Below are 25,450 nucleotides of genomic sequence, written 5' to 3'. Positions count from 1 at the left end.
ACACCTATTGGCCAATGCTCCAGCCAATTGGTGAAGGAGCTCCCGGCTCGCGCGCTCTGATTGGCTGGGCGGTAGGACGAGGCCAACACCCTCGCTCCCCTCCCCCCCCACCCCCGGTTGCTCGGCCACCCGGGGATGGAGTCCCGGAGCGGCTCGGGCTCGGGCGGCAACCGCAGCAGCAGGTGAGGCAGGGGGCGCGGGGCGCGGGGCGCGAGGTCCGAGCTGCTCTGGCCCGGGTTCCCCAACTCTTAGAATCCGTCCTGAGCGTTCGGCGACCTCGAATCGGAAAAACGTTATTTTGAGTTTCGGGCAAGCGATGGGTTTCCCCTCTCCGAGCCTCAGTTTCCCTCTCTAAGAAACGGGGACCGCGATGGTATTTAGTTCATAGTGCAAAAACCGAAAATCCGCACACCCGTAGACCCAGGGAGTCACTTTCTGGGGCTCTGTCTTGTGGAGACCGTCGCTTCAGTGTGCAGAAAGGGGTGTAACGGGTGTTTTCTGCAGCCTCTTTATAGTTGTGACACATTGGAAACAGCCGAAATGTCCGGGAAAGAGTTCTTTCTGGTCCGTGATTTTATTTAAATGTCTACCTTGAATAGTAAAAGCTGGAACGAAGAACAGAGTCTGTGATAAGCAGCTGTGTGATAACCGTGCACCAGACACTGCTAAGTTTGCGTTATTTTATTTAACCTTCCCAAACCCGTTGAGGTAAGTACAGTTATCGTCCCCATGTGACATGTGGATACTGAGGTTCAGAGCATTTAAGTGAGTTAGCTAGGATGACGTCACCGGGGAGTGGAAGAGGTGGGGTTTGAACCCAGATCTTTCTGACATGTCTAATTGACTGCTGCACTGCACTGCCTTTTGGGCACAGAGCAAGTGCTGAATGGTAGCTGCCTTTTTTGTTGCAATGGTGAGCTTGAACTAGCTGTGCTCTAAGATCTCTATGATCTGGGGCCCCCCATCCTCTCTCTGGCTTTCCCTTTCAGAATTCTCAGGAGCTATGTTGTCGGAAGTCCTGCTGGTGTCGGCTCCTGGGAAAGTCATCCTCCACGGAGAGCATGCTGTGGTCCATGGCAAGGTAAAAGGCCCCCAGAGCCTTCGAGAATTGGGCATCACTTCTCCCTGTCACTAATCCTGAAAGAAGCTAAAAGGAAGCCTTGAGGCGTAGTCTGGGAGTAGATCGGAGAGGACATCAGTTTCTCCCCAGCCAGGCAAAGAAAAGACAGGTCTGATGCCTCCTGAAGGGCTTCTCTGACCCGCTCAGTGAGAGAGCAAAAGGATGATGTGTAAAGCCTTGTGGGTGGAATGGGATCACCTAGGAAGTAGGCTTCAGTGGAGAAGAAGAGAGGTTTGAGGGCTGGGCTCTGGGCTCTCCAACGTTTTGGAAGTCAGGAAGATGAGTAGCATCTGGCAGAGGAGTCTGAAACACGCATTATTCATTTAACTCTTAAAACAGTCCTCTGAGGTTAAACTTTAGTTTATCTTGTTTGCAGATGTGGATGCTGACGCTTAGGAGAGGATTGCTAATTTGACTAAGGTCCCATTCAGCCAGTAGAGCTAGGAGTGAGCCTAAGTCTATCTGAACCCAAAGCTCGTACTTTTCCCACTCCTCCACTTGGTCATTCTTTATGTTCTTATACTGCTCTTTGAAAACATGGTGATTCTGGGCAAGCCATTCCTGGTGTTGAGAGCCTGTGAATTTTTGCATGGGGAGGGCAAACGTAAGTAGATATTAACTCCTGGTTGCTGGTGGTGGCTGTGCCCAGGCTTAGTGGGTGAGCTTGCCAAGGTGATCAGCAGTGTCTGCCAACGGCATGGGTGGAAGTGGCCTCTGTGCTAGTATTTGCTCTCATCTCAGCACATTGACATCATCCCTTTTTTCCCAAGACAGGAGCCATGCTCCTTGCCACCCACCCTCGGGCTAATTATTTTGCCCTTCATTCTGCAGGTAGCACTGGCTGTGGCCTTGAACTTGAGGACATTCCTCCGGCTTCAACCCCACAGCACTGGGAAAGTAGGCCTTAACTTGCCAAACATTGGCATCAAGCAGGCCTGGGATGTGGCCAGCCTTCAGCTGCTGGACACGAGCTTTCTGGGTAAGTGCAGGGAGGAGGACTCAGATGTGGGAAGAGCCGGGGCCTGGAAGAGAGGGCCAAAGAGGATGGCCAAGTGCTCGTTCCCGGCTATCCTGGAGGGAGCCGGAAGTCAGCCACTCCGGGGATGTTTTCTCTCCTGTCCCCGTGAAATTAGCTTCCTTTATTTATTAATTTTTTTAAATTTAAAAGTATAAAATGATGCACTAGATCTCTGTGGGCTGTTGTGGACAGATCATCAGGGCCTGCTGTTGAGTGAAAAGCAAGATGCGAAACAGCCTGTGTCGGATGATGGGGATGGCAGAGTCAGTATCAGTATGTATGTAAACACAGAGAAAAGGCTGGGCTGCTACACAGCCAGCTGACCATGGTACGTATGGTTAGGGAGTGGACAAAGGGAACCTTGCCTTCTGTGATGTTGTTTTAACAAGAAGACTGTATTAGTATTTTATAGAATTAAAAATCGTTAGAAGTAAAAGTAACTTATGCTTATTATTGGAAAATACAATTAATACTGGAACATTGTGAGTAAAAAAAAAAAAAAATCACCTGTTACCACCACTTGCCGTCTCATGCCCTGTGACAACTGTTAAGCATTTTCATGTTAATCCCTCTGGGTTCTTTTCTTTTTTTTTTTCTTTTCTGGATTATTTTCTGTAGACGGATTATTAGATTGATTGAGACAGGAGATATCTTGGTTTTTGAGCTAACATCCGTGCCTGTCTTCCTCTATTTTATATGTGGGATGCGTGCCACAGCTTGATGGGCCGTGCTAGGTCCGTGCCCAGGATCTGAACCTGCGAACCCCAGGCTGCCCAAGCGCATCGTGTGAACTTAACAGCTGTGCCACTGGGCCAGCCCCGTGGGTTTTTTTTTTTTAACTAAAATTGGATCAGGCCGTATTAGCTCTTCAGAAATGAGTGGGTCTTTTTTTCCTTAGCACATCAGGACTGTCTCCCCACACCAACACATGAAGATCTCCGTGCTGGTTTTTGACAGCTCTGAGAGGGTTGTGTCTGCCCCTGGGCGGGCGCGGGTCAGCGGAGTCGTGCCTCCGCCAGAGCTGGGGTGTTTTCTGTTCAGTTTGCCATCTCCTCTCTGGGCTGCTACCTTGTGCTTTGCAACGGTGTTTCCCAGCCAGAGTGGGGCAGGTGGGACTCCTACAGGGGTCTCTCCCAGTCTGCTCCCAGCCCCCCATGAGAATCAGTCCTCAGCAAGCCACTCAGCCATTCCCAAGTACTGTAGGGAGATGGAATAAGAGTTGAAAATCCCCATTTCAGAGCAACCATTTTCAACCTCGTCGTGCCTTGAGAGCCCCTGGGGAGGTTTTTGTCGTTGTTGTTGTTGTTGTTTTTAACAATACGGCTGGACTCCTGGGCCTGGCCCTCTTCTCTTGAGAATCATTGGTGGTGGTAGGGGACCAGGCACGTGTATTTTGAAAGGGCGATCCCAGGGACCCCCTCAATTAAGAGCCCCTGCTTTGGAGCATGCCTCTGAAAACAGCTGTCCAGAGCAACCTGGACTTGCTTTCCATGGTGCACAGGGCCGCCCAGCCCAGCCGGAAATGGTCCCTGAGCACTGGCTGCCGCTTCTCTGTGTCACAGATGGAGCACAGATGGAAGCAGCCAGGTAAGATGGGGCCTGACTCAGACCATTTCTGACTCCCTGGGCGAGCCTGGGCAGAGCACTGAGGGCGCTGAGCCTCCGTGAGCGGGGTCATGTTGCCTGGGAGGGGTGCTGTGAGGACACAGTGGGAGGGGAGGTGCGTGTAGGGCTGTGGCCCAGCGGGCAGTACATACGTGAGGGCTGATCGTCTGCCTCTCCAAGGAGAGGAGGGAATCTGAGCCTTTTGGAGGCTTGTTTTCTATTAGGTTGCAAGGATCTGCCATCTCTTTCCTTGCGTGTCCTTGTGTTCCCTCCTAACAGTAATAAACACAGTGAACCTTTGGGCGTTTACATGTGCCAGGCACTGAACTAGTGTTATGTATGTTAGCGCTCTTAGAATTCTCCAGCCTTCCCTGCAAGTAGGTCGGGTTATTCATCCCCATTTTATGGAGGAGAAAATCGAAGTTCAGGGGCCAAAGGGCTGAGGTCACACAGCTTGTCCACGATCCAGAAAGGATTCAGACCCAGATCTTCCTAAACTCCAAAACGCAGGCTCTTCCCAAACCATCGTCCCCATCACAGAGCTCTGAAACGTCTGGGCTCTCAGGAGCACTGCCATTGGCATCGCTGCCTTTATTGTATCATGAATTCAGTCAACGCCTAGCACTCCGTACGGGCCTCACGCTGAAGCTTCCTAACGCAGATGCGCCAAGCTCATCTTCACATCCCCTCCCGACTCTGACTCACGACTCTGAGTGATTCATAAAAGGGAGCTGGTCAGACCTGCTCGGCCTCCTCAGCGTCTCTGAAGACAGAGGCCCAGCCTCCTTCCTGTCTGGGAGAGAAACTGCCACTGGCCTGTCCCTCCTGCCTGAGCGAATCTCAGCATTTCACCTTCACTGGTTTTATTCGAGTGGCTTATTCTTGCTAGTTATCTTTTGGGAGAGGGAGACATTTTGGGAACCACGCAATGTTGCGTTTGGTTTGGGTTTTGTACGATGAGGTCAGACCTAGGCCTTTGAGTGACTGGGCTGGCATTCACTTTGCGTGCGTGTGTGTTTTAAACTCCTGTTAGTTAAGCACTTACTACATGCCAGGAGCCGTGCTAAGGGTTTTCTGCACCTCATTTAACTTTATCTTCACGAAACCCTGTGAGGAGGTGCTGTTCCTTTCCCTCTGTACCCATGGAGGGAAACTGAAGTTCAGAGTGGTTCACTCACATGCTCAAGGCCACACAGCAGTAAATGATGCAATCAGGACCCAAGTCTCCCAAGCCGGCGGTCCCCTGACAGGCTCGGCTGTGGTGCCTGCACCGTGAATCCATGTCCATCCAGACTCGGGTCGCCGTGACTGCCCAGTTTGTTGTATCCTGCCGTCTTTAAAACCCCTGAGGCCCTCTCACCCATCCGTGTCTGCTTGTTTGTCTCTGCAACAGAGCAAGGTGACATCACAGCGCTGACCCCGGAGCAAGTGGAGAAGCTGAAGGAGGTGGCGGGCTGCCCCGAGGACTGTGCCAATGACCATAAATGGCTGGCTGTGCTGGCCTTCCTTTTTTTGTACCTGTCCATCTGCCGGAAACAGAGGTTTGTGCGCGGGCTGGGGAGGAGGCTAGTGCAGCCCCCGGACAATAGCCTGGCGTTGCGTAGTTGCAGCTGCTGGAGAACGCACATGCTGCCTCCCGGGTGTCTAACAGCAGCCATCGGCCGTCTCAGCATGTGCCAGCCGCCCTGCTAGACACTTGTGTATGGTCTGCGTTTATAGTCACAGCAACACAGCGAGAGAGGCTCAGTCCTCATTGTGCACAGGAAGAAGCTGAGACTCAGATAAAGACACTTAAAGCCGTGCAGCCAGTCAGCGAGTGGTAGAGCTGGGAAATAACGCGGTTCACTGTAACACTGACGCTTACATTCTTAGCTCCCCCCGCCTCCTCCAGCCTCTTCCATTCAGTAGAACCACAGCCAGGTTCCATTCTCGGATCCCCCGCGTGGCTTCCCCTGGGCCGTGTCCATGGAGGCATCCTCTTCCACATCCCACAGGTTCCAGGGACACTCAGTGATTAGCAGAGTGAAGCCTGTGTCCACCTCAGCCCTTAAGATCTGGGTTGTCTGCTGTCAGGGAAGCCAGCTCCCAGAGGGTGACAGAAGTGCTGAGCTGGTGTCCCGTGATGATAGAGAGCATGGGCCGAGAGTCAGACCACGTTGGTTCGAACCCAGGGCAGCCACTTCCCAGCTTGCTTGATTACCCTTCCTGAGCCTCAGTTCCCTCCTCTGTACAATGAGAGCAGTAATAGTAGCAACTTCACAGGGTTTTTTGTGAGGCTGAATGAGTTCATTTATCCAAAGTGCCTGACACAGAGCCTGGCACATCACTTGATAAATGTTAACTATTATTATTATATTCCTCAAAAAAGTATCGGAGGATTAGTAATATTACATATGCAATGGGCCCAGCCCTGTCATTGGCACACGGTGAGTGTTCACTATGATTTTGTGGTCCAGAACACAAAGGGAAAGCCTCAGGGGGCAGCATCATGCATGCAGCAGGCGTCAGTCAGTGGCACTGGCTGCCAGCGCCATGCGGAGGACATGAATGTCTCAGCACTTGCCGTCTGACACCCGGACTTCACCTTGAGCGGGGCACATCCCCTTCCAGAGCGAGGGGGCGCCTTGCAGAATCTCCTGGTCTGGGTGGGGTGGGCAAGTGTAGTTTGAAAAGGCAGAGTCAGTATTATTTTACATTTGGAAGACAGGAAGAGTGCCTCACGGAAATTACAAAACGTGAAGTTTGACAGCCTTGCCTGGGGGACCCACACGTGAGAGGCAGGGCCTGTGAACTTTCCAGCGATCCAAAGCAGGCGGCGGAACACGTGCTTGGGAGGCCTGGCCGGTGGGAGAGGCGCATGCGGACACACAGTCAGCGCGCCGTGATGGGGCCGCGGTGGAGGAAGATTGTGTGCTGGGGTCATCGAGGGGGAGCTAGGAGTGGCCTCAGTGGGGGTCAAGGGACGCTTCACAGTGGGAATGACATTTGAGAAGGGTCTTGGAGCACCAGTGGGAATTTCCCTGGCATGAAGAGGTGCAGAGCTCTCCCGGGCAGGGGCACCGGCTCCAGCTACAAGCAGGGCCCTGCGCCCATGTGGGGCACAGGAAGGAGTTTAGAGGTGGTTGGTGGTTCACGAGGCACTTACAGGAAGAGGTCTGGGTGGACAGCGGGGTGATTTAAATGAACCTCTACTTGTTTTCAAGTTGTCTGATTCACCACGGGTTCCTGCCGTCCGGTAGGGATGCTTTTGGGGGTCAGAACTCTCCCCACCTTCAGAAAACTGGGCCAAAAGCCTGGAGTCAGGCCCTGCCGGTGTCCGGTCCTGGGCCTCAGCCGCTGGTTCCCTCTTGGCCCCTCACGGCCCTTCAGGAGAGTCGCGCTCTGCCCCCTCGTGTGTTTCAGGGCCCTGCCCAGCCTGGACGTCACTGTGTGGTCGGAGCTGCCCCCCGGGGCCGGCTTGGGCTCCAGTGCTGCGTACTCCGTGTGTCTGGCAGCCGCCTTCCTAGCTGCGTGCGAGGAGATCCCAAACCCGCTGAAGGATGGGGAGCCCACCAGCAGGTAACCACAGCCCTCACCCTGCTCGTTGTCCTTCCTGTGTGCCACGATCCAAGCCTGGGTTCTCTCGCCGAGAGCTCACCGCCACCGTGAGATGAGAGGTGTCATGGGGCCATTTTACAGACGGGGAAGGTGAGGCACAGACAGGCCAAACAGCTGGCCCAGGCTACACAGCTCGTATGGCAGTGGGGTTTGAACACAGGCAGTCTGAATCCAGAGCCTGGGCTCCTTGCCCCTGCGCTGGACTGCTTCACTTCCCCCACCCCCGCCTTGCCTCTTTGGGGTTCAAGTGCCATGGCATGGTGGGATGAACCTGAGCCCAGAGGTGGAGGGCAATGGGTAAGATGAGCCTTTGGGCCACCTCTGCCATTGACTCGCTGTGGGGCCCTGGCCAGGCCGTTGTACCCCTGGGAACCTGAATGTCCTCCCCTGTGGGTGGTAATGATAATACCAAGGAGGGGATCGCCAGGTCGTGCCCGCCGGTTATGAGAAAAAGGTATAATGTGCCAAGAAATGAACACGGGCGGTGTGTTTCTCAGATTAGGCCATCTTCCCCCTGCAGGTCCTCGACCTCGTCTCCACAGAGGGAGACACCTGCGGTTCTCCCTGTGACACGGCGAGGCGTGTCAGGGCAGGGATGCTGGCAGACCGCCTGTGTCACTTGGAGAAGGTGCTTTGAGAAACCTCCCCATGCACAGAGGTTATGCCGTTTGCCCTGGGTCTCCCCCGGGATGTGGATGCCAGGATGAAGCCTAGCAGCTTCTTGGGGAGGCCTCTCCCTGGGCCCACAGGACTCAGGGGAGCCCTCCCACTCGGGGGCCTTTGGTACCAGCCCTGTAGAGCCCAGCTGCGCCATGTCGGGTGGACTGCTGGCCGCCTCCGTCTCCCAGCGTAGCCAGCAGGAGAGGGCGGCCGTTCTGACAGTGCTGGGTGCCAGATGGCTGTAGCTGTGTGTTTCCACCCACAGCAGTCTCCCTGTGCCCTCCGCCCCCACTGCGGGAGCTCAGAGTGGCACAAGGCCCAAAGAAGGCGGAGTGCTGGCCTGTGGCAGAACAACCCGTCCTCTTCCTGGGTTTGGTTTTGAATTGAGGTTTTCTTTCACTGCCCTGAAAACTCTGAGGCTTTACTGTTTTCCTAGGCCCCATTGGGTGCCCTGTTAGAGGTCTCTCATGGCCCACGATTCCTCTTCTGAGACCTGGACGTTAAAACGCAGTTGAATTCAGACCAAGCCCGATGGTCGCCGTGCTCCTCACGGCCACAGCGGACCTGGGGGCTGTTGGTTGATGTATCTCTGTTGGCACTCCCCAGAGTCGCTTTGAGTGCTCCTGTGTGGGGAGAGAAGTGTTGGGGGGGGCGGTTCGGCAGAGGAGAGTTCGCCCCTGTGGGTAACACGAGGCGTGGTTTTCTGGCATTTCTGTGAGGTTTGCCAGTTAACCCACTGCGTGGCCTTGGGCAACCCCTTCTCTCCGGGGCTCCATTTTCTCACCTGAAAGTGAGGGGCTGCCCCATGATCCCTTGGGGAGCCTTCCAGCCTCAACATGTGGTGATCCTGTGATAAGATGGTGACTCAGGACAGAGGCTCTGAGACATCTGCTCTTTAGCATATGCTAGTCGCTGATTATAACCCAGATCAGTGACAACATGGTTGGGTCCCCTGAATAGCCACCTACCCCCGGGCCAGGAGACTGGCTCTGCCTTTCAAAAGGGTGGGTGGCTCGTGTGTGTGTGTCTGTGTGTGTGTGTGTGTCTGTGTACGTGTGTGTGTGCGCGCGTGTGTGTGTGCGCATGTGTGTGTGTGTGTGTCTGTGTACGTGTGTGTGTGTGTACGTGTGCGCGCGCACGCGCGCGTGTGTGTGTGCGTGTGTGTGTGTGGTCTTTGCCGTGCTGCTCCCTCCCAGCCTGTTCTCCCACCCGCCCTGAAGACCCACTCACTCCTCTCAGAACCTTTGGGGAGAGCAGACCCCAGCCCCACCCCCACCCCCCCCTGCATTTCCCAATCGGAAGGAACTGGAATCCAGCCTTGGAGACTCAGTTGGGAATGTGAGCCCCTGAAGAGCAGACTGTGTGCAGAGTAGGAATAAGACTCTGTTGAGAGGGCCGGACCCTGGGCCGGGTTCAGCCGCCCCCTCCCGGTCTCGCTGACTCACTTCTCGGTTCCAGGAAAGGGCCAGCTCTTGTCCAGTTCCAGGCACTGCCCAGGCTTCGCAGCCTGGAATGCTCTCCAGCCAGCGTCTTGCCTTGCTGACCCCGCTTGTCGCTCAGCCCCCTGTTCAGAATGGGGCACACTCCGTTCAGCTGGCATGGCGCTCCCTGGGGTTGTGGCAAATACTGACTGACACCCGCTCTGTGCGTTAGGCTCCAGGTTCCAAGCAGTCAGGGCTGTGTCCATTCGCTCCTGCTATGAGGTCAGTCACAGCACATAGTAGATGCTCAGTAAACACGTAACGAGTGAGCCAGCGCATCTCATTGGCGCCATGAAGCTCAGCGTTAAGAGCTCAGGCTCCAGTCACAGATGCGGTTCCGATGTAGCAGTGAGTGGCCCTGTGATCTCGGGGGTGCTTTTCACCCACCTGAGCCTCAGTTTCCTCTTCTGTAAGAAAGGGGATCGTAACTGTGCCTTTCCTGTGGAGCCATGGTGAGGATTACAGGAGACGGTCCATTTGGGAAAGCCTTTAGTTAGCAGAGTGCTTAGTCATCAGTAGCACTGAGCGGTGTTAGCTCATTGCTAGTCAGAGCCTCACAGCCCCATGTGAGTTGTGGGTCCGTAAAATCCTCGTTTGACTGATCAGGAAAGAGGCTCAGAGTGGGTGATTGACTTGCCCAAGGCTGCACAGCCAATGAGTGGTTGGACCGGGCTTGGAGTGAATCCAGGAGCCATGGTCCTGGCCGGCCTCTGGTTTTCAGAGCACGTACTGTCTCCCGTGCATTTTACGAAGCCCTCACGTGTTCTTCCGTTCACAACGTCCTCTGTGAGGCAGACACTACTGCCCCTGTTTACAGATGAGCAAACCGAGGGGTGGAGGTGGAGCGATTGCTCAGGGATGCCCAGTGAGTCAGCAGCAGGACGGGCTCCTGCTTAATCCCCAGCCCTGCCCCTGAGCCATTGGACTCCCGGGGTCAAACGCACTGCGGGCTTCTGTGTGCTGGGGAGGGGAGTCGATGGAAAGAAGGAAAGGAGACAGAAGCCCAGGGGGAGGCGTGGCGGAGCGGGGACACTCATTTGTCCTTGCTGGATGCTCATGTGTCAGGTCTGTTCACTTCCTGTTAATGAGCCCGCGCCTCTTCCGAGGAAGGCAGTGTGGCTGCGTGCTAGAGAAAGCTCCATCCAGAGATGGCTGGTGCAGACCTGGCCCTCTGGGTGTCTGGGCACCTGAACTCCACATTCCTAACGGTTGTGCTTTCCACCTCCCTGCAGGGCTTTGGGAAGCAGCCGCCCCCGGGCCCGCCCCCGCCCCCGCCCCCCCGCCACCAGGCTCGCTCCTGTTGAAGGCAGGCCTGGGTCAGGAGCGGGGCTTACATGGGGGTCTGTGGTGCTAACCGCCACCCACTGCTGCTGGCGGACCCTTGCGAGAGCTTTGCCGGGTTCGCCGGCCTCTAGCCCTCGAGGAGGGTCGAGTTACCATCCTCCAGATGCCCAGAGCGGGCTCAGGCCTGTGCTTTACCCGGCAGGTTCCGAGCTGTTTTTCTCTTCCTTCTGAGTTTGAGGGTCCAAGCCCTTTTGTCTTGTGGACTCCACCGAGCCCAGCCTCTGGGCCCTGCCCTCTGACCCCCGGCCCCCCACCCACCACCTCGGTAAAGACGACTTTCTGTGTCTCTGCAGGTGGACCGAGGAGGACCTGGAATTAATTAACAAGTGGGCCTTCCAGGGGGAGAGAGTGATTCACGGGAACCCCTCCGGAGTGGACAACACTGTCAGCACCTGGGGTAGGCGCGGCCCTGGGCTCGCTTTCTTTACTCTTATTATTTTTAAAACTCTTATGACAACCGTAGCTGCCTGGCCTCTGTGGATTTGGGGTGAATAGAGTCGGAGGATTCTGAGGAAGATGGCATTGCCCTGCATCGAAGGGATGGGGCAGTCTCAGGGCTGGGCCTGACACCGCCTGAATGCGGGTCTCAGGGGGCGGGGCTGGGGCCTGGGAAGCTCTGGTTGCGCTGAGCTCCGTGGGGCAGGGGTCCCTCCAGTGAAGCTGCAGAGCCCCGGCTGTGGAGGGTGGCTCCCTCTGGTGAGAACGCTTGCTTCCTGGACTGAGTCCCCCAGCTCTGGGCCCCACTTCACCACCAAGCTTGTCGGAGTGAAGCTGGGCAGCCTGGGGGGGCAGGAGGGGCCCCTGCCCCGCGGCCTGGCGAGAGCTCACAGTGGACTGGGGCCCCTCGTGCCCTCCTGGGCCTTTTGTAATGGAAGCTGAGATGTCTGGTTACAGTGTTTAGTCTCTTCCCTGGATGAGGCAAGACTGTCACCCCACCCAGATCCAGCCTGTCTGCCAAGAGGCAAAAACACGGAGCTTCTCCTGCAGCTCTGACCCACTCATTCTTCTCTAGGAGGAGCGCTCCGGTACCAGCAAGGCAAGATTTCCTCCTTAAAGAGGTAATTCTGGGAGGAGCAGCACCGTCTGGCTTGGCTGCGTCGGCGCGTGCACGGGGGATCTCTGTTGCCTTGTGACGTCACATGGGGCAGGTGTCCCGGGGCTTTCCCTTTCCCCCGCCGTGGGCCTCCCAGGCCATCGGCCACGAGGAAGCCCTGCTCTTTCCTTCTCCGCCTCAGCTCTTACGTGGCCAAGAGGCGAGAGGGGGAAGTCACGCATGGCTGTGCCGTTCACCCTCCTGAAGGCGGGTTTTCCCCGAGACCCCAGCTGCTCATCCGCTTCTTCATTCGTTCGTCTGTTCATTCAGCAAACGAGAATTGATAACTTCCTGTGTTCCTGATGACACTGGGCCAGGAAGGCAGGATGTAAAGATGAATCTGGGACACGGTTGTGGGCGTGTGGGGACAGACCTGCACACAAGAGACAAGACAACGTGAGAGTTGCCATAATGAAGGCATGTGAAGCAGAGCCAGGCCCCGAGCCCGTGGAGGCTTGTGAGGGGCTCAGAGCAGCAGTGACGTTGGCCACTTTCAGCCTGTTCTACATTTCTTTACCTCCCCTCTGGAGTGACTGGAATGACAAACCTGCGTCTAGGATGGCCATGTCCTCCGTTCTGTTTGCGGCTAAAGTAGAAAGGTTAGGCGCAAGGGACCAGGTCCTTGGCAAGCAGGAGCAGGTGCCTCTTGGCTGGTCCCTGAGCCCTCCATCAAGTTGGGCAGTGATGTTGTCGCCGGGCCCTTTGCCGCCTCGGTGGGCCTATCCACGGCAGGGAGGGTCCCAGGGCTGTCTGTCACCTGCTTTACCCTGCCCAGTCTTCTTTGCAGATGGGCGGCAGGTGCTGGCCCGCTGCCCTCACCGCCTGGGCCACTCCATCTGTGGTTCAATGATCTGGCGTGCCATGTCGGCACTCCTGCTTCCACCAGGACCTCTGGGATCATCCTGTCCCTGCTCTGTCGGCTTCCAGGAGCCAATCCTGCCTTTCTGAGGCTCTCCATCAGGGTCTCTTAACCTCAGCACCACTGACACTTTGGACGGGAGAGTGCTTTATGGTGGGGGCTGTCCTGTGCGTAGGATGTTCAGAAGCATCCCTGGGCTCTGCCCGCTAGGTGCCGGGAGCACCTCCCCTGTCTCCCAGTTGTGACAGTCAAAAATATCTCCAGACGTTGCCACATGTGCCCTGGAGGGCAAAATCCACCTGGGTGACAAGCACTGCTCTGCACGGAGGAGGAAGCAGAGCCGTCAGGGAGCGTGGAATAGCTTCCTGTGGCTGCTCGTGGAATCGGTGGCTGTGGAGCCCGGGCCTGGGTCAGGGCTGGCTCTGCCAGGTGCGGTGAGAGCCGGGCGAATGCTGAGGGGCGAATTCAGGAGGGGACTCTGAGGTGTCTGGGCCTGGGCCCATCCTCGGGGCTGCCGGTCTCTTAGAGGAGGCAGTCCCGACTGTAACCCTCAGAAGGAAGGCCCCCAAAGGCTGTGAAGCTGCTGTGGTTGACAGTGTGGGTGTCCTAAGTTGGGCTGCAGATTTGGGCTGGCCTTCCGGTGGCCGTGGCATGTCATTCATTTCATGTTTCCTGAAAGCCAGTTGTCTCCCAAGCATGGAACTGGGCCCCAGGGGTGGAAAACCAGTTAAGATGTGGCCTGGGCACGCACACAGCATACTGGGGGGGATCGAGATGAGCAATGGCGGTCCCCGAGGCATGGCCCGTGACCAGCAGTGGGGTGTGGTGGGCAGAGGCTCTGGGGTCCGCAGGCCTGGGTTTGAGCCCGGCACTGCCACTTGCCAGCTGGGTGCCCTGTGTTGAGTCACTTCTCCTGAGGCCTCTGTCTTCTTGTTTGTATAATGAGGATCCTGAGCAGGAAACCAGAAACGGGATCTATAAAGCGCTCAGCTCTTTGCTGACCGAATGAATTCATCTGTTCCGCAAAGGTTTTTGAGCAACTGCTGACTGCTGGGGCCTCAGCAGGAACAGCGACCTGCCTTCCTGGAGCTCAGCTTTTGTGGGAGGAGACAACCAGCACATAGAGGGCTCTGTAAGAGCATGTCAGACAGTCCCAGGTGCTTTTAGGAAATACAAAGCAGGGCAAGGGCCATGGCAGGTGGAGGAGGGATCTCGCTGGAAGGGATGCCTCTGATGAAATGACATTGGAGCAGAGGCCTGAATGAAATAAAAGACTGAGTCAAGGAGCTATCGAGGGTGGGACGGATCCATAGCAGAGGAAATGCAGTGCAAAGGCTCTGAGGCAGGAGTGTGCCTGGCATGTTGAGCAGTATCCAGGAGGCCAGGGTGCTGAGTGGAGTGAGCACCCAGGGAGGCAGAGTTGGGATGAGATGAGGTTGGGGAGTTAGCCAGGCCGAGGGCGCACTGCGCCTCAGAGCAGAGCCCTGGGCGCTGGTCACTGGGTGTCATAGGAGCCCTGGGTGTACGGGGCTGGCAGGGCTGGCGGCAGCCCCGTTTGCAGAGGACTTGTCTAAGAAAGATGAAGATGCGAGACTCAACTCCCGCCGCCCCGACAGAGGAGCGCACAGACCGGTCCCTGCTGCCGGCTGCTGGGCGCCGTGGTGGGCGGTGAGCAAATGGCCGATTCCCTGAGACTCCACTTTAATCCACCGCTGGCTTAGAGAGGAACCCTTGCCCCCAAACCATGCCTGGCGCTTCTCCATAAAAAAGGCATTGTTTGCTTAAGTGGACCGAGCTGTGGCCTCCCAGAACGCTGCCTTTTTGAGGAACGGCTTGTCTTTAAAAGGGAGAGAAAAGCCAAATAGAATGTTCATCTTTTGTAAAGTTAAAAAAAAACCCCACGAGCTGGCCTCCGGAGCTGAGAATCGATATTAATTTCCCGGGCTCACGGGCAGGGTGATCAGACAGGCTGCTGGCAGCCTCTTCCAGCCCCGTCGGGTTTTCAGTCTCGAACTGTGACAAGAAGGGCGAGCAGGGACAGGAAGGCTCTGCCACCTCCCGCTGGTGCGGGCCCCAGCCCACCCACACCTCCACCTGCAGCGGCTCTGAGGCCGGCTGGCATGACGAGAACTGGTGGCTGAGTCCCCAGGGACAGCTGGCCTCAAGGACACCTGGGATCGGGGCTTCAGGAGGGCTTAGAAAGCCCAGCGGGCAGGTGAGGACAGCGGGCTGTGCTGGAGAGCCGGCTCGCCGCGGCCGCCCTGGCCCGGTTCTCTTACCCAGGACAGCCGAGCAGACCAAGTGACTCCCTCTAACCACAGCTGGTTTCCTGCCGGGGCAGCTGGTCTGGGTGCCATCAAGGCAGGACAGGAACCAGCTCAGCGTGCTGGGAACCCGACCCCGCTGCGACCCCACCGTCCTCTTGTGCTCCTGTGTTGACTGCACCGGCTGACCCAGGCATCTTCCCTCCCCACATGCCCTCCATGCCATCTGTCCCGGGTCCTGTTGCTTTTTCTTCCTAACTCTCCAGGCCCTTCCACTCCAGCCCCCTCAGGTGGCCCACACGGCGGAACCCCGGCCCCTTCTTGTATTCCTCGTACTCCCATTGTAGCCACTTTGAACTTCTAACTCCACGGACATGCTGTGCTCTCCCACCCCCAGGCTGGGCTAGGCTCCCTCGCACACGGCTAGCACATATTCGGATGAATGAGCGAATGAATGAATGAGTGAGTGAGTGACAGGCCGAGGGAAGTGGTCCACAGCCATCGCACCGTGCTTCCCCAGCTCCCCCTCCAGGCCACTGTTGCTGTTACCTTCCCGGGCCTCCCTTCCTCCTCTGTGTCAGGTGGAATGGAGGCCCAGCCCGGCCCCAGCTCCTCTGTCCTGAGCTCACCAAGGACCCTCTTGGCCCCGCAGGCCACCGGCTCTGAAGATCTTGCTGACCAACACCAAAGTCCCCCGCAGCACCAAGGCTCTGGTGGCCGGCGTCAGGAACAGGCTGCTCAAGGTGCTGCTCATTCCGCTTCTGGGCGGGTCCTGCAGGGCCACACAGTCACATTTAGGTGTTGGGGCTCTCCCTTTGCCTCGTGGGTCAGCAGGGGATGGGACAGGGTCATGGGGACTCCGGCAGGCAGTTTTGGCAGAAAAGGAGGTGCTGTCTGTTCACACCCCACCAGGAGGCAGACAAGGGTTAGTAGACACGCTGGCTTTGTCCTGAGAATCCCCCACGGGTGTAAGGGGGGCCGGGCAAGGCAGAGACAGGAGGTTCTCCCAGAGGGTGGGTGTGGGCTGTGGGGACACCTCCTCCCTCTGCCCTGAGCCGGGGCAGCTGTGCAGTGTCTGCCTGCCCCAGGCCTCACAGGGCCTTCCTTCCTCCCCTCCAGTTCCCAGAGATCGTGGCCCCCGTCCTGACCTCCATAGAAGCCATCTCCCTGGAGTGCGAGCGAGTGCTGGCAGAGATGGCGTCGGCCCCCACCCCGGGACACTACCTCGTGCTGGAAGTAAGCGCCGTCCTCAGGGCCCAGGTCACTCCCGACACCGCCGTCTGGGCACGCTCCCCAGCCCGCGCTCAGAACCCGGAGCTGAGCCTGGGCCCGGGTCCCCTGTGCACAGCAAGTGGGCCGTGTTTCCTGCCTCTTCCCCGCGGATGGGGAGGGATGGGGAGTCGCGGGGAGAATGCAGGGGGCAGGCCTGGCGCCCGCTCAGCCATTGGCTGGGGGTGGGGCCCTGCGCGTCAGGGGCACCGGGATGTTGCTGACCCATCTCCTGTGGGTCCAGAGCGATTTCACCCGGCCACCTCTCCCTCTGTTTTTGCCGACTGCGTGTGTTCATTCAGTGCCTGTCACCTGCATGCCTGGAGCAGGCACTTCTAACGTGGTTTTCCATCGTTGTTACCCCGGCCACCATCCTTGGCATAATTCCAGCATGGAGGCTGAGACCTCACGCTTGGAGTTGATCAGCCCGGGGTCTCGGTCCTGGCCCCGCCCCTGCTGCCTCTGTGGCCTCACTACAGCGCCCCAAGCATGCAGCGACCCACAAGCACAAGGTCTCACGAGCCACCGGTTCAGTCAGCCGGAGGGCCCAGGCTCCTGCTCAGACACGGGCCATCTGGCTCAGTGAACGTGGACTGACAGGACAAAGCCATCTGCGTTCCCTTGAAGAATCCGAGGGCCGACCAGCCCCAGCGTATGTGGCTGTCGGCTGGAGGTGCTCCTCGAGGAGGCCCCGTGGGCTCCCTTTCTCCACAGTCCCCACCACTCCCTAATCACTACCTGCAGCCGCTACAGTCTGTGCCTGGCGCCTCCCTGTCCTGCTGTAAGTGTTTGAGTCTGCAGGCCCTGGAATGAATGGCGGCTGCTCTCTCCCGAGTCCTTTCACAGATGCTCTCTCACTTGATCCTTACAACAGCCTACCTGTGGAGCAGGTACACTGCCCCATTTCACAGAGATAAAAACCGAGGCCTAAAGAGAGCAACTTTCTCCAAGGGTCCCGACCAGTGAGTGGCCGAGCCGGGCTCAAACTGTTTATTCCTTTAGTCACTGAATCTTTAATGAGCACCTATGGGCCAGGCGCAGGGACGTCACCTAATTCCTGCGCTTTCGTCCCCATCCTCCCAGCCTTCGCCTTGCTGGCTCTCAATTCCTCTCACGTAGGAAGGCGGGGACACAGTCCCCCGGGTAGGAAATTAGTAATGATGGAGTACTGCCTAAAATAGAGCCTGTTGAGCCCCAGAGAATGCCACAGAACAGCACGTTGATTATACATTGTGTGTATTTTTGGCTGTGGCAGCCACGGAAAGGCACAGCTCAGCTCCCGGACAGCTTTGCACTCAAACCAGCGAGCTGTTCTCCTGTGTCACAACCTGTCATCCTTGACAGATTTTGGATCAGAATGTGACAGGTGTCTGGAACCTGCCTCGGCAACATGACACCTGGCGCTCAGGTGCAGAGAGAGGCCCCCAGAAGTTCTCACTCACATCCAGCCCTTGGGGCCGGTGATAGGCACCTGGGGCTGCCACCGGGCCATCACGCCTGTCTGCTCGTTTGTCAGAAGTGCCGGGGGGTTCGAGGCGGGGGGCTGACCCAGCCCTGCCCAGTGGACCTGGGCAGCAGAGCCAGGTGGGCCTCTGCAGACAGCTTGGTGATTGGCAGCCCTCAGGGCGCAGGGCGCCCAGGGGGCCCTGGAGCAGGGCTGCGTGCTGTCAGGCCGCACCCGGCAAGAATTGGGTGGTGGCAGGAGTGCTGAGGGCGCCCTTGGAGGGAAGGTAGACACGAGCTTTGCGTCAGGCAGACCCGGCTTCAGTGCCAGCTCGGTGTCTTACTAGCTCGGTGACCTTACGCAAGTCACTTACCTCTTTGAGCCTCGGCTCCCCGTTTGTAAAATGGGGACGCTGGTAATGTGACCGTACACGTGCTAATGCAGCTGATGTCTGCAGAGCACTAATCTCGTGCCTGGCCTTGTGTGAAAGGCTCACCCCATCTCATCGGCATGGCAGTGAGGCAGATACGCTAAGAGTCCTGTTTGACAAAGGGGAAAATGAGGCTCGCAGGGCAAAACCTCGCCCCAGGACACACAGCCGCAAAGTGGCAAAGCCAGGACTCTATCCAGGCCTGCCTGACTCTGGACCCCATAATCTTAACTGCCCGAGGACAGGGACCAGAGCCGGGTGAGTGTCTTCGAGTTCCAGCATCCGGCACGGTGCCCGGCATGTTGTGGCCATTTGGCAACCCTGACGGAGTCAATCAAGTGTGAATGGTGGGTGCCTGGACAGCGGTGGCTGTCAGTTTTGTTATTTCATCAGCCTGCAGCTCGTTTGGTCCTCAGGAGAGCAGAAATTTTATTATGCATAATCAAACATAGACAAACATTTAGCTGTTTCCCCGACCTGTGACCTTGTTAGCGCCACAAAGCAGTTCTTATTCTGAAAATCGGCACTTGAGGCAGGTATAGGCTGGCGTACTACTTGAGATGACTTTTCCTGCAAACAACAGAAATCCATCTCAACCAGGCGTTAGCAGAAAAGGAATTTATTGGCTCATAACCGAGAAGACTGGAGGTAAACAGTTTCAGGCATAGCTGGATCCAGGAGCGAAAACAACATAGTTGTACATCTCTCTCTATTTTCCATGTAATCTCTGACCATGTGGCAGGGCAGATGACTCTGGTGGCCTCCCCTCAAGTCAGCCAGTTTTAGCAGTTCCAGTGGAAAGAGGCAGAGAAAACCCTGAGAGGGCCCTGGTCAGCACAGCTTGGGTTACATGTTCATCCCTGACCAGTCATGACAGCCAGAGGCTTCTGTGGCCAGGCCTGGGACATATGCTCGGCACCAGCTCCCTCCTAGCCCCATGGGACCTCCTGCAGGAAGGACAGGGACAGCACTGGGTAGTCAGAGCCATTCACTGTCCCAAACCAGCGGCTGTCAGATGGGTGGGCCGGCCCAGGGCTCGGCCTCAGACAGGCCAAGCAGGAACAGACTGACCTTCTCCTCCAGGAGCTCATCGACATGAACCAGCACCATCTGAACGCCCTGGGTGTGGGCCACGCCTCGCTGGACCAGCTCTGTCAGGTGACCACGGCCCATGGACTGCACAGCAAGCTCACTGGTGGGGGCGGCGGGGGCTGTGGCATCACGCTCCTCAGGCCAGGTACCCGGGGCCGGGCAGGCTTGCCAGCCTGGGTTCATACAAAGGTTCTGCCTGGGTAGTTCCCGTGGGAGAAAGATGAGGCCTGTGAACAAGTCTCACCTCTACTGTGTGGCCTTGGGCAAGTGAATTAACCTCTCTGGGCCTTTATTGCCACACTTTACCCACTTTTTTCTGTCTCTTGCTCACCATCTCCCTTCTTTATCTTCTTCTCCTTTCTCTTTCGTCCTACTTGATCCCTTAGCTCCACATTAGGCCCCCCAGACGCCTCCCCTCCCCCTCAGTTAACCCCATTCCCTAACCCACTGAGGCTCAAAGAGATGTGACTTGTCTGAGGCCCCACGGCCGATCCGTGACAAAGCCGTGTGACTGGAGAGCCCATTTTTGACTGTTGCTCCATAACCCGGCCAGAGAGGGGGCAGGGCCTGTTCCTTGAATGGGGAGGGACATTCTCCAAGGGAGCAGACGCTTGTTGAGTGACCTGCTGCCCCCCCCCCACCAGATCTGCAGCGGCTGGAGGTGGAAGCCGCGAAGCAAGCGCTGACTGGCTGCGGGTTTGACTGCTGGGAGACCAGCATCGGGGCGCCTGGTGTGTCCGTCCACGCGGCCACCTCCCTGGATGCCCCCATCTTGCAAGCCCTGGATGGCATCTGAGATGGGCCCCCAAGAAGCCCCTTGCTGGATCATTCTGGGTGCTAGAATTCGCCTCGGTGCTGGCCACTGAGCACCCAGCTCTCCGTGACTCCCGCCTCAGCCCCAGGGTGGGGGGGACCCAGGGCCCACAGCGTGCTGGGCTGCCCGCAGGCTGTAGCCCATGTTCTGCATGCTCTCGAGCCAGCTGGGCAGTCTTCTGAGACATGAGGGGCTCTCTCCCATCCTCCCAGGACCTCCCACGGCCCCATCCGCGTTGGGACTCTGCCTTCACCTGCCCACTCCCTGGCCCACCCCGACGGACGCTCTGAGGCAGGGGTCTGGTTCCCGGAGCAGTGTGCCTCATCCCTCCCTTGGCCTCTGTGCTTCTACCTTCCCTCAGGGCCCCGGCCCTGCCACCTCCCCCGGGAAGCCTTTCTGGTCCCTGGCAGGGTGACCTTCAGTCTGTTTGAACCGAACCACCCAGCACTTTGTGTGACCTGCTCTTCTCTCCAGTTCGACAGCGGGCTCCCCCAGGGGCGCTCAGGTGGTGGTCTGTGCCTTCTGCCCTCCTGCCAAGCTTGGCCAAAGGCAGGGTGGATGTGCAGCCTCTCCTGCTCTGTACCAAGAGGGCTGCAAAATGGCAAAAGGGCAATAAAAAGATCTTGAGTGACAGCGCTTCTCTCCGCGTCAGAGGGAAGGAGGAGGGTCCCCTGTCCTCGTCCCTCTGCCGGCCACTCTCCCGTGGAGCTCTTCAGGAGACAAAGGGAGGAAGAGCTTGGGGTCCCGTGGCTGTGCATCTCAGGGATGGGGTGGGGTGTGCCAGAAGGCCCTGGCCGGATGCCGGGACATCAGCCTTGGTCCGCCAGCACGGCCCCAACCTGCTTTTCCAAAACCAGAAATTTTCAGCTTCCTGGTTCCTGGGACCACGAGCACCAACTAACTCCTAGGCTGTTGTAAGTGTGGAACAGACCTGCTGTGGGTCCTGGAGTCTCTGAAATTAACTGGCCGGGTGGGGAAAACAGACTCTGGTGCTCGTGGCCCAGCGCCTGGCACCTCGCTGGCCCTCTCCGCCCTTTACATTACTGGTCCAGGCCCATAGCCAGCACCTGGCCACCGGGAGCTCTGGGGGCCGGGACCATCAAGAGGCGGGCTAAGACGGTGGGGGCTGGGGCAGGATTTCAGGGTTTGGTCAAAATGGCTCTGCGCTTCTGCCCTTGGCCACCAGGGGGCAGCTGGCTCCTTTCCCAGCATCTTCTCAGGGCCTGGAGGGCAGCTCCCTGCAGAGCAGAACCAGCTCTACCCCTCCCCCCAACCCCTCACTCCCCACCCCCACCCCCCCACACCTCCGTCCCTGGGACAGCCTCTCTCCAGGCTCTGCCTGGGGTCCCTGCAGGGAACGTGAGGGCAACAGGAAGAACACCTGCCTGGCTCAACTGGAAAAATGGCCCCAGCACCACTGATGGGGGGTCGCCTGCCCCTGCCCCTCAAAACACAAGTAGTACAGAAAACAGTAATATTAAGACTGAGCAGTTACCATGTGCCGGGCACTGTTCTAAGCGCTGTACGTGCATCCTCTCTTAATCTGCCCCGTCGCTGGAGAGGAATTGCTAGTCTCAGCCCCATTTTACAGATGGGGAAACTGAAGCTCAGAGGGGTTGAGTAACTCATCCAAGGCCACACAGTTAATCAGCATCAGAGGCAGGATTCCAACTCAGATGGTCCGACTCCAGCACCTACCTCAGCCGCTTCGTCCTTCTGCCTGGACACAAGTTTGTTGCGATTCTTGCTGCTGTCCATGCTTGGGCTCATCATTTCCTGGATTCTGATTTACTTACTCACAGTAGGGCCTGGGCATTTTTCAAAGTTCCCCACACGATTTGAACGAGCAGCCAGGGCTGAAAAGTGCTTTCTCGGGGAAGCTGCTGGTTGACAAGTTTCCAGGCTGCATGAGGGCCCCGTAGACACCCATGGCAGGTGCAGAATCCAGGGAGGTGGGGGCCAGAGGCTGGGGCCCTAGAACCTGCCCACTCCTTGAGACCCTCCCCCTTCCTCACTCCCTGGGGACCACATGTCACTCCTGGTCCAGCCCGTTACTCCTGCTCCAGTGAAGCAGCCACCTTTGTGCCTTGGCAGTGCAGCCTCTCAACCTGGCCACCACCCCCGGCCACCATATGGGCCTGGTGACATCCACTCCTGGCCACCTGTCTCTGATACGACATTTGCAGACCATTTCCATTTGCAGCATCACCCCTTCGCATGGCAGACTGTGCTGGGTCTCGCCCCAGTTGGCCGTCAGAACCACCACCCCCCCCCACCCCCACCCCGTGAGTGCCCGGCCCCGCCACCAGCTGCTCTGATGAACCAAACTCGGGCGGGCTCCTCCACGGGCAGTTTGCAAAAGCTCCCAGGTGATTCGAACGCGCGGCTGGGGCTGAGGATCCTATGGTCATTTCCGCACACCATCGTGGTGCAGACAGCTCTCCTCTGCCTGGGCTCCCGTCATCTCTGCCACCCACTAGCCATGTGGCCTTGGCCCAGCCAGGCCCCCTCTGGATGCTGCGGTCTCCTCATCTGAAAGATGGAAATAATAATACCCAGCTGGTAGAGGTTTCATGAGGCTTGAATGAGAAAGTGCACGTAAAGCCCTTGGCACAGGCCCGGTGCATCGTGAGCACTCGGAATGCTCCTTATCAGAACGGCCCTGTGCTGAGAGGCACAGGCATCGCAGAGCCCAGAGGCTCAGAGTGTGCGCAGAGCTGGGTAAGAGTGCCCAGCCCTGTCTGTGCAGACGCCCTTGGTTGAGACCCTGGGCTGAGTTCAAGAAATAGCTGGTGCCACTGGCTTCCCAGCCCCCTGCTTCCTCCCCGAGGGGCGGTCACAGAGCTGGCGCCCTCTTTGCAGCCAGAGCACGGCAATTTCTCAAGTCAGCACTTGGAGCCGCTCCCGGCCTCTGCTCTGGCTTTACCACCCCTCATAGCCCGAAGTTCGAGAACGTTCCCCTGGTCTGCCAGAGGCTGCACGTCGGGAGGCAGGCAGCAGAAACTGACTCACCCCAGACAGAGCAGCTGCTTCATGGCACCGAGTTCTCTCTGTCGGTGGGGACTTTTCCTCCCCAGAACGTTCCCCGTGAACCGCAGCCACCTGGCTGGTTGGGTGGCCAGCTGCAGGTCCCCGGGCGTGCTTGGCCCAGCCTGTCCTCCGGGGCGCCTGGGCTGGGCCCCCTGCCCTCTTCATTCCCGTGCCCCGGCAGCAGCTTGGTGTCCAGCCCCGAGCAGGCACTCCCTTCCCTGACCCTTCCTGTTCCCCACTGATTTGGGACCAGCTCCTTGGCCGTCCCTGAGCGCCGACTGCGTGCCAGACCCAGTCCTTGTCTTAGATGAGGACATCGAGGCCCAGAGAGGTTGAGCAACATGCCTACACTCACCCGGCCAGGGGTGGCGAGCTGGACTGAAGTGGAGGTCATCAGGGTCCAGAGTCTGGGCCATTTAGCTTTAAAATTACTGTTGTTACTATTACAAAAACAGTATATATACACTATAGAAAGAAAGAACAGATAAAAATAAGAATAACAGGGGCCGGCCCTATGGCTGAGCGGCTAAGTTCATGCGCTCTGCTTAGGCAGCCCAGGGTTTTGCTGGTTCGGATCCTGGGTGCGGACATGGTACTGTTCGTCAGGCCATGTTGAGATGGCGTCCCACATGCCACAACTGGAAGGAACCACAGCTAAAAATACACAACTATGTACTGAGGGGATTTGAGGAGAAAAAAGCAAAAAAAAAAAAAAAAAAAAGAAGATTGGCAACAGTTGTTAGCTCAGGTGCCAATCTTAAAAAAAAAATAAGAATAACAAAGTACCATGTTTTGCCACTCAGATTCCTCTGTTAACAGCTGCCCCCTTTCCCTAAGTGTGTGCGTGTGTGTGTGTGTACGGGCGTTTCGATAAAACAAGGTTGCAGTGGTCGTGCCGTTTTGCTCCCTGCCTCTTTTGTTAACCATCACTTTTCCGTGTCAGTATGTTTTCATCTGTGACGCCTAGGCCATTGTCACATCTCCCCCCAGTTGCCCCCAAAATGTCCAGAACCCTGTCCAGGACCCCACATCTGGCCGTGAGAGCCCTCAATTCCCTTTTGCTCCAGCACAGCAGCCCTCCCACACTCTCCTTCCTCCGTTTCGAGACGCGGCCAGTTGTCCTGCGGAGGGTCCCGTTGGTCGTTCAGGTTGCACCCCTGCTCATGGCCCTGACAGCTCCTGAGTCACTGGCACCCAGCCGTCCCGAGCACCGGCCGTGGGCCCCGCGGCACCTCGTTCTTCACGTGCCTCACCCTGCGAATCCGCTCAGTTCAGCCAGACGGGTCTCGATCCCATCCTCGGTCTGTGGAGGAGTAAACAGGCCTGGGGGAGGGAAGTGACCTGCCCCGGGTCACAAGGCCAGCAAGTAGCAGAGTGGCATCTGAACCATGTCTGCGTGACTTCAGCTTCCCGCTCACAGCCACTGTACTGTCTCCAGGACCTGACGCCTGACCTCCCAAAGCCCCCTCTCCATCCGTGCCTCACTGCTGTGGTGGAGTTGTCACATCCACCACTGTGGCCTGCTCAGCCCGCCCCTCCTGCCCCCTCGGCCCCCATTGCTGCCCAGGCCTTGGACCCCGTGGCCCTGCCAGCACCATGGACAGGCACACTGACCGAACTGTTGAAGAGCAGGATGTGCTGCCCCGCGACACGTCTCCCCACGGCCAGGGAAAGTCTGTCGGGACCGGCTCCGACAGGCATCCCAGCCTGTGTCTTCTCAAAACTGAATCGCACGACGGCAGTAGTCTCCACCATCAACCAGATGAATGTTTTGGTTGCTTGTGATTAGAATGCAGAAGTGTCACCGTCAGGAGGACCCTTGGCGATCACACGGTCCAGTCTCATTTGCTGTTGATGGGGAAACTGAGGCCCAGAGAGCCAAGAGACCTGCCTAGGGTCACACAGCAAGCCGCCTTTGGGCTTTCTCCCCACAGTCGGGGCGTCACAGGAAGAGCACTGTACTGGGAGTTAGAGACCCGTCTCAGGGCCTAGCTTCTGCACGGCTGACTGCCAGCCTGGAGAAGGGGGTCCCCTCCGGGCCTCAGTTTCCTCACACGTAAAGTGCCAGGTGGCATGCCAAACCCCTGGGGTGTTGTCATATTTAATTCCCTTGTCAGCTCAGGTGCAGGTCAGACGGGCCCACAGTCCCTTGTCTGAAACCCTGGGCCAGGTGGGATCTGGGATTCAGAACTCTGCAGTTTGGGGATAGACACGCTGCGTCCCATCCCTCCCTGGTGGCATCTGGGGCAGCACCACCCCAGGCTCTAGCGAGAGCAGAGATGCCACCTAATGTCAGCCAGGTTGCATTGGCTGCCCTGTGAGCGCTGGGG

The 25,450-nt window shown here is 57.6% G+C and overlaps 1 protein-coding gene across 2 annotated transcripts; it reads left to right on the top strand.

Annotated features, from left to right (window-relative positions):
- Positions 1-25: 25 nt before the first annotated feature.
- MVK (mevalonate kinase) lies at positions 26-20,723 on the top strand. Of its 2 annotated transcripts, XM_070627002.1 has the most exons (12): positions 36-182; positions 505-708; positions 990-1,081; positions 1,952-2,099; positions 5,137-5,284; positions 7,146-7,301; positions 11,119-11,222; positions 11,838-11,883; positions 15,694-15,784; positions 16,161-16,277; positions 19,268-19,421; positions 19,921-20,723. In XM_070627002.1, exons 3-12 carry the CDS (start codon positions 1,004-1,006, stop codon positions 20,070-20,072), a joined length of 1,194 nt encoding a protein of 397 aa, XP_070483103.1. In that variant the 5' UTR covers positions 36-182; positions 505-708; positions 990-1,003; the 3' UTR covers positions 20,073-20,723. The 2 variants fall into 2 exon arrangements, with proteins under 2 accessions (XP_070483102.1, XP_070483103.1); XM_070627001.1 differs by lacking the exon at positions 505-708 and having other exon boundaries at positions 26-182.
- The last annotated feature ends 4,727 nt before the right edge of the window (positions 20,724-25,450 follow it).

This window comes from Equus przewalskii, chromosome 7, assembly GCF_037783145.1.
Source record: "Equus przewalskii isolate Varuska chromosome 7, EquPr2, whole genome shotgun sequence".
NCBI classification, from domain to species: domain Eukaryota; kingdom Metazoa; phylum Chordata; class Mammalia; order Perissodactyla; family Equidae; genus Equus; species Equus przewalskii.
This window is presented reverse-complemented; position numbering and strand designations above follow the sequence as displayed.

Bases quoted from the DNA above. Each gene is read 5' to 3' on its own strand.
- MVK (XM_070627001.1), top strand. From the start codon at position 1,004: ATGTTGTCGGAAGTCCTGCTGGTGTCGGCTCCTGGGAAAGTCATCCTC. The intron at 15,785-16,160 runs GTGCTGCTCATT...CCTCCCCTCCAG, and splicing joins TCAGGAACAGGCTGCTCAAG to TTCCCAGAGATCGTGGCCCC. The intron at 19,422-19,920 runs GTACCCGGGGCC...CCCCCCCACCAG, and splicing joins CATCACGCTCCTCAGGCCAG to ATCTGCAGCGGCTGGAGGTG.